General features: G+C 45.0%; 1 protein-coding gene across 11 annotated transcripts in view; it reads left to right on the top strand.

Moving 5' to 3' along the window:
* The window catches only part of LOC307190567 (uncharacterized protein), a 394,123-nt gene that overhangs the window by 325,460 nt on the left and 54,789 nt on the right, over positions 1-13,874 (top strand). For 2 of the 11 annotated variants that reach the window (XR_013829497.1, XM_079929806.1), the window contains one exon: positions 13,485-13,575. The exons of the other annotated variants lie outside the window; for them this stretch is intronic. Coding sequence is in view for 1 of the 2 variants with exons in the window: in XM_079929806.1 (XP_079785932.1) it covers positions 13,485-13,509 (25 nt within the window). In the remaining variant the exon portion in view is untranslated. The remainder of the gene's footprint in view (positions 1-13,484; positions 13,576-13,874) is intronic. 11 annotated transcript variants of the gene reach the window in all.

Below are 13,874 nucleotides of genomic sequence, written 5' to 3'. Positions count from 1 at the left end.
AATGACTATGATCATTAGATCTTGTGTTCATTTAGTGCATATTTGGGTTTTTTGTTGTTGTTTGTTTGTTTTTTAACTTTTTATTTCATATTGGAGCATAGTTGATTAACAATGTTGTGATAGTTTCAGGTGTACAGCAAAGTGATTCAGTTATATATGTACGTGTATCTATTCTTTTTCAAATTCTTTTCCCGCTTAGGTTTTTACAGAATATTGAGCAGAGTTCCCTGTGTTGTACAGTAGGTCCTCGTTGGTTCTCCATTTTAAATGTAGCAGTGTGTACATGTCAATCCCAAACTCCCTAACTATCCCTTCTCCCCACCCGTCCCTCCCTGGTAACCGTAAGTTCATTCTCTGAGTCTGTGAATCTGTTTCTGTTTTGTAAATAAGTTCTTTTGTATCATTTCTTTTTAGATTCTGCATATAAGCGGTATCATATGCTATTTCTCTTTCTCTGTCTGACTTACTTCACTCAGTATGACAATCTCTAGGTCCATCCGTGTTACAGCAAATGACATTATTTCATTCAGGTGCATATTTATTTGGTACTTACCATGTGCCAGGCAGCGTCCTAGGCCCTAGGAATCCATCAGCCCCTATTCATTGACCCTGTGCTGGCATCAATAATTTTGACTTTCCTTTTATAAGGTATATTTCAAGGAGCCTCTGGAAGGGTCTTTAGACTATTTTTTGTTAAAAGGATTCATCATGCATGTGTGTGATTTGGTTGTAATCATTAAAGGGAATATGGAGCAGAGCTGAATAACATAGAAACTCTAAAATGAAAACAATTTGAGAATTTCCAAAAGCATGCCCCGTTGAATAATCCAAAATCAACACTCTGTCAGGCTCCCGTGAGGAAGGCAAGAGAGGCTCAAAGGACAGTTACCCTCTGTACTATCACAGGAAGAAGGGTGGCTTCTTTTAAACGTTGACCTAATGCTTAATATGCCTTGGGCACAAGGCTAGACACTTTACATGCATTATTTCATTCAGTTCTCCCAATAACCTTGTGGAATGGGTCTTCTTATTAACCCCATTTTACGGGTAAGGCAGTTGGCGCTCTGAGTGACTAAGGCAGTCACCCGAGACAATACCCCTAATAAAGAGGACAGAGAACACTTAAATCCAGATTCAGTGACTTCCAACACTTGCCTTAGGTAGAAATCTCTTTCCGAATATTCTTATTATGACTTAGAGCCATTTCTTGGTGAGTCTAAGAAGCTCTTCTCTATCTGAAGACTGAAGGAGGGATTAATTTGGTGTTGGATTTTGTCTTCTAAAAACCTTTGGGATTTCTTAGAGGATGCTATCACCTGCCATTTCTTGGCCTGCCACACATAGGACATGCTAGAGGGTCCCTCTTCAACTCAGCTGTCTCTGCTCTTGGCTTTTAATTTTCATGAAAATGACTGGACACATTCCTCTTATTCCACTCATACCCAAGGCCAGAGAGACATTCTACTGGCTTTTGTCAGTAATATTTCCTAACAGTTGTTATCAGTATCTGTTCCAGGGTCTTCATTCCACCTTCCCTTTCTTGTGTGTGTTTGTTATATTATTTCTTATAGTAATTACATTATGTTAATATATTATAGTTATAACACAAATATATTAAAATTCAAAAACTGTATATTTTAATCATTAAGAACCAATGCTCAGAGAATGTCCTTACCAGTTGGTTTTAGTAATTAAAGAATATAAGGTACAAGATCCAATAACAAGTAGCTTCTGAATTTGAAAAGTATCCAAATGGTAGCCCAGGGACCCAAAGGCAGCTCATACCAGGTCTGAACAGTCCATCTTATATGGCTCAGGTACAGGACTGCCTAAAGGCAGGGAACTGGATTAATCACAGTCATAGAATTTTACAAGTTAAAGGAGCATTTGCCACCCAACCTCTGCATTGTACAGAAGGAACTGAATTCTGGAAAGGTTAGTGGTTTGCCCAGAGTCAAACAGGAAGGTAGAACAGCATCTAAAGCAGTGATTCTCAGACTTTTTAATCTATAGATAAAAAGGAGATTGTTACAATACAGATTCTTGAATCACAGTCCCAGAGAATCTGATTCAGATTCTCATACAGGAATCTGTATGATTAATAAGCCTCCTGGGTGATTTGGTGGCTGGTGGTCCTGACACCACACTTTTAAGGAACACTGCTCTGGAATCTAGGCCTCATGACTCTCAGCCCAGTTTCTTCCCAAAGGACTAGGCCGCCTCCCCACATTAAAAAACATTCCAGGGCTTCCGTGGTGGTGCAGTGGTTGGGAGTCCACCTGCAGATGCAGGGGACGCGGGTTTGTGCCCCGGTCCGGGAAGACCCCACATGCCGCGGAGCGGCTGGGTCCGTGAGCCATGGCCGCTGGGCCTGCGCGTCTGGAGCCTGTGCTCCACAACGGGAGAGGCCACAGCAGTGAGAGGCCCGCGTACCGCAAAAAAAAACAAGCAAAAAAAAACCATTCCAAACAAGACATAAGACTCTTGGTGATTCACATTAGGACTCTTCTTTCCTAACTCAACAGTTAATTCCGAAAGCATCACTCATTGAGTAGTTTTCTTTCACTCACTCCGTCAGCGCCTCTGATGTGCCAGGTGCCAGAGATACAAAGATTAAAACACAACTCCACCTCCAAGGAACCCATCCATAGCAGGAGTTGTAGCTACCATTTCCTGAGCCCGTTATTTTATTTTATTTTTTGACTGGGCCATGTGGCATGTAGGATCTTAGTTCCCCAACCAGGGATCAAACTGACGTCCCCCGCATTGGAAGCAAGGAGTCTTAACCACTGGACCACCAGGGAAGTCCTGTGAGCCCATTAGTTATCCATCCTTCATAGAGCTTATCTCATTCCTTACGTTTAGGTAAGCCTGTACAGAATAACAACATGATCTGGGCGTTGTTTGTATATATAGAATCATGCATATTCTCTGAAATTTGTTCTTCACCCTTAATACATATTTGAAGTATTTCTCTCTGTTCTTTATATATGCTAGTCTTTATAATGGCTACAGAGTATTTTCCAATATTGATGTATTTAACCATTCGCATATAGGCGGATATTAAATTGCTTCTATTGTCTCCTGTTGTAAATAGTGCCATGATGGATTCCAAAGTAAGTCTTTTTATCCCCATTTTACAGAGGAGGAGATAGAAGAAAGTTGGTTACCTTGTCCAAGGTCTCACAATGGCAGAATTAGGATTCAAACTGAGGCTTGTCTGTCTCAAAGACCACAGAGTTACTTCCTTTTCACTATTACACCTTTTAGTAATTGCAGTAGAATGGGGTAAGTGCTGGACGAGGTGGGTACTGTTGGACTCCTAAAACCCAGCTGCTGATAGGACCTTGGGGTCTTCAGGGAAATGATGTTTGAGCAGAATTTAGGAGTCTTCTGGGCAGAGGGAGAAAGCCAGCCTAGAAGGAGATATAGGTTTATTGCAAAATAATCAGTCACACGTTATCACCTACTAAAGGAAACCTATAATACACACTTGTGGGGAGATTCACAGCAGAAAAGACGTGATATTCGCACACTGGGACCTTACAGCATGATGGGGTGTGTGTGTGTGTGTGAGAAAATACTAGAACAACAAACTAGTGAGCATGGTATAAATAAACACCCACCTCATTTGGCAGCCTCGTCAGAGCCCTGGAAATGAGTGGGCCATGGGGTCCTGTCTGCAAGGCGTGTCAAAGAAACGTGCCCTCTGAACAACTCGGTTTCCTCCTCTGAAATGAAGGAAGTACTGTCTAGTCCCTGCCTACTTGTCAGGGATGTTGCAAAGCTTGGTTAATTTCTGTAACTGTTTTGAGCTCCTCCAAGGTGTGTGTTCTCTAAATAGGAAGTATTAGTAGCAGCCATCAGAACCCAGATGAAACTGAACTGCAGTTCTCTGAGAAGAAACCAGAAATGCCCACAAGGCCTAAAGCCCACCCTGGGTCCGTCACATTGACCCTCCTTTAAAAGGGAGCCTGGGTCTCCCATAGGGCATCGCCGGAGCTCTCAAGTGCAAAAATTCAGGAGACCTGCTGGATTTTCTAACGTTTAATTTCCCAGCTGATTGCTGTGATTTAAGGGCCCATCTGGCACAGCCCGTTTGTGGGGTATGTGTGTGCAGGGAAGTGGGACTCTAGTAAAGGCAGAGATCTAACAGAGAAAAAGAACACGCAGAGTGGAGCCAGGCCATGTTGGAGCCCTTGGCTAAGATGTTTAAATAGGCATTTCATCGTATTAGTGTTAGTGAGGCCAATAGGCCATATGTTGTAAGAAAGGCAGTTAGGGTGCCCGCGTTCCTCTTACTCAGGGCTTTTATGTTCCCTTAGTGAGGATTTGGTGGTGCCTTTGTCTGCCAGGGGTCTAGGGGGAGCTGTGAACAAGCTCAGGAGAAAATCTAGCTCTGGGTTTCAGCAGCAACATATGAACATCTCTACCCGCAAACTCATGGGAACTAAGCAGATGCTGGGAGACGCACACCTACACTCCCGCACAGGGATAGTGGGGATCGTTTAGGACAGGGGGTGCTCTGGAGCTCATGGTCCCCTTACTCCCATTCCCCGCAAAGAGCGGGGGATGGAGGAAGCCATATGTCAGTGCTCATATCCTCATGGCCCCTTCAGCGTAACTGCAGTTCCACATCAAGCCACAGGCGAGTGGATCTCATAAGCACTAATAGGACTTACAGATGTGCAGAAACCGACGTTGTGATGCTCAGCTGAACTCCTGGATGGAATTTCTCGTAATTTTCCAGTACTCAGGGGATCCTATGTAAACCTGGTCCAGACAGAGTTTTTATTGTATCTTATTTCTGAGCTCCAACCGGGCCTTCCCTCTGGAGGTCAAGCCTCTCGGTCTCCTTGAAAATTCCGATCTGAAAGGTAGAGTCTCCTGATTCCTGTGGTCACCACTTCTGCTGGGGCTCCAGGTCCACAAGGAAAAGTCATCAGCGACTTGATCTTAATCCTTCGCTGCCTGTGCACAGGTCACTGAAAAACATCTGGCAGCCCCGACCCTTCGTGTCCGTTTGCCAAATGTATTGAAGCGGGGAAGAACTGGCGAGTCCATCTGTGGTCCTCCGTGGTGACGGAGGGACGGGCTAGGTAAAGGTCTGACTTTGGGAGGACCTGTGAGCCCTGTCCGTGTTGCTCAGTCAGAAGGATCGCTGACCTCTCTTCCCTGGTTGGAAGATTTGCACCTTTACAGGCTGTGAGGCTGAGTTCTTGGGGCTGAGGCTAGGAAAACGTCCTCTCTCACACCTCAGAAATGTGAAAATAAAGTTGGCGCCCCTACAGGTTGGAATCAATACCTAATTCCCTTGGGAGATTCCCACCCTGCCTCTTGGGAAGGTGGATTCCATAGCCCACTGTGTGGAGTTTGGCAGAGAAAGATCGGTAGGAGTGAGGAAGTCTTTGATGTGGTCCCCTTAGGCTTCTGCGTCTGGAAAGGGACTTTTCCTTTAATTACTTGGACCACAGACAAAAGTTTCGCCTTCTTGAAGAGATAGACGTCCATTAGCGAACCTAGGAAATACAGTGAGACCTCGTTTACAACGATGGAGCTTCCTCAGGGCCTAAGGATGTCTGGTGAGCTCTGTGGCTGAGTGCCCTAAAGAAAGGGCAAGTCTCCTGATTTCAGGTCCTGTTTCATCACAGATGTCTAACCTCCTAGCAGCAGGGAGCTTGGCCAAGTCAACGAGGTAGGAGGGAAAACATCCATATCTCAACGTTGTCTTCTCCTTGCCCCTGTTTGCCCTCACCTAGCACCAGGAGCCTTCCAAGCTTCCCAGGAGACATGGTAATGCCAGTCTGGACCAGCTGCATTGCCCAGAGAGAGGTCTTTGTTATAAAATGCATCATCGCACATAGATTCTGCGGAGAACTAAATTAGGATAAATGGATTTGGCGTCCCGGGCTGCACAGAAATTGCTCTTTGTCATGATTTTCTTTGCCTTCAACAGAGACTTACCTGTCAGGAGGTTTGCATCTCTCAGTGATTGAGGGAAGAAGATGGGAATTGTTTTGCCATTTTTTCTACCTTATTCTAGTAACTTAGAGAGTACTCTAAAGATTGTGTGAATAAAATATGTAAGACCTATTACATGTAAGATAAAAATTCAACCTGAATTCCTTTTTTATTAGCTAGAATGTCCAGAAATAATATAATAATAACAATTATACTTTACAGGAATTAAAAACTTTATCACATAGAGGCTGCTGAATAGCTAGCTCTTCCCACTGTCACAAGGAAGACAATGCAAGAGGATTTGGGGGTCAGTCAGGAGTGGCAAATACTTAGTATATGTTTCATCATCATCCTCCTTCTCCCAGGGCAGTGATAACTTACTAACGCTTGGAAAACTCTTTCCTACTGCGATCAGGCAGGATTTCAGAATCCTTCTCGGTTTGTACTCCAGACACCTTCTACCAGTCAGTCAGAATTGGCACAAGGGGTTTCATTCTTAAAAAATAAAGATAGAAAAAGGCGTCATCTTGAGTTTTTCATGGCATCATTAAAATGTTTCAAGAAGGGATTTTGGACTAGATCGGTGGCTTTTGCCAGCCTTTTCTGTTTACCAATCATTGAGACGGGATTCAAGACTCGACTTTCCACTTACCCCACCCATTCTTGTCTGCCACCCCAAAAATATCACACCAAAAGAAATGGGAAATATGATCGTGCTTTTATGAGCCATCCATGAGGTGATGTCTGGTCCATATTAAATGTCAGAAATAAATTATTTATGTGAGAAGAAAACACAGAGGTGTCATTATATTATGGATATTAATCCTGCCCAAGAAGAGCAGCTTAACCACCTTGAGTCCCCCTGAGGGACACTAGGAGTTTTTCAGTTGTCCTTTAATAACCACCCGCCTTGGGAATATATAGAAAATATGTCAACATTTTTCATAGGACACTGTACACTTGATGCCCTGTCTTCAAATCTTGAACTCATCCTCTCCTCGTGCCTGCCCCGTGTGTGAAAACAAATAAAAATTCAGCAAGCACTAACAGTTACACAGGGAAATGGATAGACCTTAGTCTGGGTGTAGATATGCTAAAAGCATTTTGTAGACTCAGGTGACCTGTTGTCTGTCACTCCCGATCAGAGCTATAGGACCACACAGTTGGATTGGCTTGACTAGAACACGCTGCTAGAGACCTTTCTCAAACTTAGTTGACCTCTGACATCAACCTCCTATAGGAGTGTGTGGTGGTTTATTCTTTGGGCTTTACCAAGATGGCAGCTGCTAGAGTACATGTGGCCTAGGTCTCCTGTATTGGGGGATTATATATGATACAAATGCCTGACTAACAAGTAAAGCGGAGTGAGAGAAGGGGCACCATGAAATTCCTTCAGCCTGACCTAGGACCCTCTCACCAGTTTCGGGGCAGGGAGGAGAGTCTTAATTCTGATGCTGTCATTACAATAATATATGAGCTTTGGAAAGACGCTTAACTTTCCTCTCTGTCAGCTCTCTACCACAACATGGAGTAATAATATCAGCTAGACTTACTGATGTGTAGAGTATTTTGCAATCTGAAGCATTAGCTCATATAAGATGGAGAGGCCAAACATTCTGTTCCTTACCCTGTGTGCGGAGTGTAAGACTGAATTTCAGGGTGGACTAGGGAAGGTCAGTTTACAAAATGTGAAAAAGATGTGGTCTTTGACCTCAAGGCTAGAGGTGAGAGATTTGGATGACAAGTGTGTGTGTGTGCATGTGTGTATACATATATTTGCATATAGGTGTGTGTGTGTTTATATAAACGCGCACAGATATGTACCTATACCCATGTTAAATTAGAAGTTGCATTACTTTATACTTTGAGAGGTGTCTCTGGGCAGCATTTTAGTTTGCCAGCCACTGTTAATGTGGCTGTTTTTCTTTCTGCATCTCAAAGGACAGACTCCTTAAAGATTTTCCAATATGATGTGAAAAACCATATTTTTATCTGAATGCTATCTGAATTGACTTCGTATGCATCTGATGCAGTCTTTCTTCCAGACTAGCCTGGCTGTGTTGATCATTTGTTTACTGGTATCTTTCCTTTTTCCACAAAGGACTGGCAGGGTTGGAGGGAGGGCAGGTGGTGCTGTAATAAGAGGTATCTAACATGTTTTCTGTTCTTTGGGGCATTTGAGAAAGCAGTAAGCCAACTTATAAAGGAAAGCACTTCTTTGGCAATCTAGATGGAAGAGAATCCTTCACTGCAGGACTAGGTGTTGCGTTGATCTTGTAAATTAGTTCTTCCTGTCTTTGATGCTCTAGGATCATGCAGCGTCCCAGCAAATATGTCTTCACATTAGGGCAAGACAGTCCTCTTGTTTCCAGCAGGCAGGACAAATAGCCAACAGGCGACAAGGCAGGGTTTCCTGGGATTTGGGCTACTGCAGCTTCCTGGACAAATGAAAAAATGCAGGTGTCACTGCCCTGCCCCCAGGCCAGGCGGGTCACAGGGCAATTGCCCAGTTGCCCGCTGGGAGAGGCCCACCCTGCTCTTTTCCCTGCAGGTTCATTTTTCATGTTGATTGAGTCATGATGCCTCTGTGGCACAGAACATCTGAGGATATGCCTCGTAGGGAAAAGGTCAGAAAGGACGCCAACGATCTCCCCTTCCCTAAAATCTAGGGCTCACTTGCATGGAGTCGTTTGTAAAGGATGGGCCAGCAGGGCTCGTTGCAGGGCTCTGTCTTTCTCTGCGAATGGCAGGAGCAAACCCTCCATCTTGCTAGCTTCAGGGTTGCCTGGCTGCCTTATTTCAACTGAGGCAGCACAGCTTGCTTTAGCTTTGAAGTGTGAAAACCAAATACAGGTTGGCAAAGGGAAGAGATGGAAGCTGCATAGCCTTGTTGGAGCATGAAGGCACACACTCAGCTCTATGCACCACATGCAGGAACTTTTCCCATCTCCTTAGCAATTCCTTATCCCATGGGCACCCCTGAGAATTGTGATTGAAAACAGCAGCGGGCCTGGTTGGTTGCCCCTCACTGGGGCTCTTCGGTTGTAGCTGGTGGGCAGATGCTGTGAATTTCTCTAATTTGGGAAGGGACCCGTAGCTGTCCCCTTCCAACTCTCTGGTGTGTGTCTTCCTAATCTGCTCATGACAGTGAGGCAGGGACACACCCACACCCACACACACACACACACACACACAGACTTGACTGACTTGTCCCAGCACCCTGAGCCATGATTTTGGCTATTATCTCCCCCTTCTGTGTCCTAGAGAAGATTTTAGAAATTCTAATACACGAGGCTGAGAAAGGAAAATACTGGCTTCTACAGTACAAACATCTCTGTCCTGAAAGAAAATGTTAATTTTCCCCTAAATCAAATGTTGACATATATTGGCCGCTGCTGAAGATGTGTCACTATGGGAGAAGGTCTCTGCTCCAGAGCTTGGATATCGGGCCGGGGTCTGTCCTCTGAAACGCTAGCTGGTTTAGAATCTAAACAGGTTTGGTTCAGAGGTTTTATGAATCGTTGCAGTTAGTTTTCAAAAAGCTGATCTCTCTGGGACACCCTCCTGAGCAGGGAAGCAGGGAGCCAGGGGTCCACTCTGTGCAGCACACTCTTTTCTGCAGAAGCCTGGGCCCCTCCTGGGCGTCTGCAGTGATGCCGGCGCTGCTTACCTCTGCCCAGGGATACAGGATTTTAACCGGAGATATGGGAGGGGGGGAAAAGGCCAGCAGAGTGGCGAAAGGATGGAACGCACAGGCAAAGGGAAATTTCCAGTGCTTTACCTGCCCCTTTCCCCACTGCCCCCAAAACACACAGTCTAAATATTCTTCTTTGTTCAACACCTATGTTTTTAAAATTCCAAATTAAGTTTCCCCACCCACTCTCTCCCTCCAACTAGACATACACACGCGCGCGCGCACCCTTTTCACTTGTTAAGTTTGAAAGATGATATATACAACCAGCATGCTCTGCCAGTCTGCACGGTGAAGGCCAAGATTAATGCAGAAGGTTGGTGCAACGTTGCCGCAGAGCAACGTGATCAGAATACAAGATGAAGCACAGGGGGAAAGGCCAAGAAATATGTCTGTGCTTGGAGTTTACACAAGTCTCCTTAGCAACTTGTCTGAATTTATTTTTCCCTTAATGTGTGTGGGTTTCTTCCAAACGCAGAGTGAAAGGGGAGTGAAAGAAAGAGTCCCCTCTTTCTCTTCCCTGAGGGCGGAATCCTTGAGTTGGTGAGGGAGCCTTTCTCCCCCTTACCAGCGCCTGCCCACCCCTCCCCTCCCCCATCTAGGTAGCTCTGATCCTTTGCATTGTGACTCTGTGGACAGTTGGTGGCTTTCCAGAAATTCCCATCCCCGTGGGGGATGATGGGACCTGTTTCTGACGGCCACAGCTGTGCAGGTTTCTGCCACAGCCTCCCGCTGCTGGTGCCTGCTCTCGTGTGTGGCATCTGCGGAAAGGTGCCTGTTTACACGCCAGCGTGTTGTAAAATAAGGGAGAAACAGCATAGCTCCTTTCCTCTCAACTGTGTCTTTTATTTTTCTGTCTTGCTCGTTTCCCTTTCTGTCTTTCATCACCTCCTGACACACACACGCACACGCGCGCGCGCACACACACACACACACACACACACACACATACACACACACACGCGGTCCTGTAATTCTAATTAGAAGATGAATATAAAGCTTTTAGAAAAAAACCTGACTCTTAGGAATCTGATACGTTGGATTTTATGTGACCGGGCTTGCTTCAGGGGAGACAGCCGTAAATACTGCAGTGGTTTTCCCTACAATTGCTGTACCTGGAAATAACTCTAGGGAAGTACAGTTGCTGCCTCGTTGGAGCCGATGTTGAATATAAATCTTAATATTTCTTCTTCTTGCCCCCTCCCCTTTTAGAGTCAGGGGAAAAAGGAAAAAGAGAAACCTAGCCAAAAAGCCGTTAAGGTTTCATTCTGGCTTCTTTACAAACAGATGTTGCTTGTCATTCTGTTGGTGTTAAGTAGGCACCAGATTGGACCAAGCGGCAGTGTGTGTGTGTGTGTGTGTGCGTGTGTGCGTGTGCGTGTGCGTGTGTGTGTGTGTGAAAGAGAGAGAAGCAGAAGAAGGAGGGAGGGTGGGAGAGAGAGAGAGAGGCTTGGAGGAGAGAGAAAGAGTGTGTTGGGGGTGTGTAGAGGGCTGGAAGGCAAAACCAGATCGATTTGGGGAAAAGTTGAGAGCAAGAAGTAGTAGGTAATATAGATTCATACCTGTTTTTTCTTTCCAAACTTCAATTTGACGGAGACTTTATAAAATCATATTCCATTTGGTTGATTTTTGTTGTTCCAGAGGAAGGGGGAAATGTGGAAATCAGTAGATGTGGAGAGCCCTGGATGAGACAAGCTAAGCTCTCCTGGAGTGAAACGCAGAGAGAGGGTTGGCAGGCTCTCCCTGGGTGAACCTCTGCCCTGGAGTAAGGCAGAAGGTCTCTGTTTCAGCTGAACTTAGCTTCTTGTGTCTGATGGGTGCTTCTTTTTGTAAGTATCATTGTGGAGGCTCCAGGCTCTTTTGTACTTTTCCCAGAACAAGAATCCCCTTGTTACACAGCCAAGGTTCCAAGGAAATACAGACTCTTTACCTATTGCATATCTCCTTTCCTGCAGGATCCAAGTGATCTGATCCTCAATATTCCCCCTAGCCACCCTGTACCCTCACTTCATTTGGAGCTTTCTAATCCAATTGTGGTAGAACAAGAGCAAAACATAGCTTTGAACATAAAAGTGTTAAAGTTGCCTGGCATATAGAAAGCTTTGTGCAGCCTATAATTCGTTTATATTCAAGAAATGACAGACATCCAATTTTTTAAAAACATGTGTCTCGTGTTTCCATACCAGAATCAGGGTCTTCTGTGTTTTTTAAAATGTTAATTCTCGTAAAAGCCTTTTTGGCTTTATTAACAATATAGCTAGAAAGGAATTTGCAGGCTGGCACCCTTGCTTGTATTTTAAAAAGCAAGAAAAATTGTCATCCTGAGCAAACTTAACGCTTTCAAAAGTGAAAGCGACCTCCTTAGCCAGTTGCACACGAAACAACTTGTTACTGGCAGCCCCTCTCTCTTTTGTTTCCTCGGGTGTGTCAAAAGCAAATTTGCCTCCAACTTCTCACTCTTAAATAGTCGGTCCCTGTTATACATCTGTTGTAAGTGAACACTTGGTGGGTTTAAGATCGTTTTTAAATTACCCCCTCCCAAAAATAGCACACTACTCAAATTATCTGAGGGCATCTTTTGTTTTCATCCCATCTATTTTATTCTATCACGCCATTTTTCATGTCTTTGTTCTTTAGCCGACCTAGCCACACTTTCATTTTTCATTTGACGTAAAATATTTATTTATTTTTTTAATACAGGGAGTATGTAGTAGGAAGGTTATAAATATCGGTTCCTAATTTTCCCTCTGCCCGAAAGGAACGCGAACACCATGGCGTTGCTTTGCCAGTCTCCTCCCTCCCCTGCTCCCTTCTGGTCAGTTTTTCCTGGGGAGAGAAGAATTCCTTCTACCTAAGCTAGATGGCTCTGGTGCCGGAAGCCTCTGTCTGTCTGCACGGGGTGCTTGAGGGACACTCGCACCCTGGAGGCTGGTGTCCTGGTGGCCAGGTCGCAGGTGGAGAAAATGTGCTGTGATGCGTGGCACCCGTGAATTACTCTTGGAGGAGCACTTGCTGGATGTGCCTCTTTTGTTGAGGTGATTGGATCTTTCTACAAAGAGCAGGGGCTGCAGAGGGTGAGAGAAAAGACATCAGGAGAACTGGAAAGCCATAGGGAGACCAATACTAGCTGTTTCTCCTGCTTCGCGATGTCGGGTTAATGCCAGGGATAGATTTGAGTTCTCCCTCTGTCTCTTTCCTCCTTTCTTCCTTTCTCTCTCTCTCTCTCTCTCTCTCTCCCCCCCCCCTCTGCCGCACCCCCGCCCTTCTGCCTGCCCTTCCTCCTTCTCTTTCTTCCTTCCTCCTGTCCTCCCTCCTTCCTTCCCTCCCTCCCTCCCTTCCTTCTTTCCTTCCTCTCTCTCCATCTCTCACTTTCTGTTTAATTCTCTCTCCTTTTTGTCTCTCTGTCTCTTTGTCTCTTTCTCCTCCCTCCCTCTCTTTCTCTCTTTCTTTCATAACAGGTTGTTCAGTTGAATTGCTCTTTCCCCCCAGGACAAAGGAGGTGTGCTGAGATTCTGTACAAGGGATACCTCTTTTAAAGAGAAGGAGGGTGGAAGGGCAGGGGATCTGTCTGTCGGTGTCGTTCTGCTGACATCACCGTGGATTTGGTGTTCAAGTCCACAGCCAGGCAAAACTCAAGTACATTTTCCCTTTTGCGAGCAGCTGCACAGTGAGTTTTCCTTCCACTAGTAAAGGAACAATGAAGGAAAAGCAAACCCTGCATCTAAAACCTGGCCAATGAAAGACCGCTGGAATGGAAGCCAAGAAGCCCGCTGGGGTGGAGGGGGACAGACTCCTGAATCCACCACAATCAGATATTTTACTTCTATTTTAGCGGCCCCATCAGCAGAGAGAAATAATGACTCCCGAACCATTTCTGAATCAAAAAGTTAAAACAGTGTCTCAGTGATGCTACGTCATGCCAGGTAATGATTGCCCAACTTGATTATACTTAACCCTGCTTAATTATTGATAGCCTATCTCTTAATCATGTTTAGCGAATGAGCAGTTTGATATAAAACATTGGAATTTGGGAGGATTCCGAGACGTCGCATTCCTATTTGATCACTTTTCTGGTAAAATCGTTCTCAAGAGTCATCGGTAGCCAGGGAAATTCCAGGAAAAATGTGAAAGTGACTTATTTGCAGAACCTTTTTATCATGTGTAGTTCTGGAAATGAAGAAACCATAATGCTGCCCAGTGTTTTCTAGAATTACTTTTATTT

The sequence above is a fragment of the Stenella coeruleoalba genome (assembly GCF_951394435.1).
Source record: "Stenella coeruleoalba genome assembly, chromosome: 8".
Taxonomy (NCBI): domain Eukaryota; kingdom Metazoa; phylum Chordata; class Mammalia; order Artiodactyla; family Delphinidae; genus Stenella; species Stenella coeruleoalba.
Note: the sequence above shows the minus strand (reverse complement) of the source record. Positions and strands in the feature narration are given on the sequence as shown.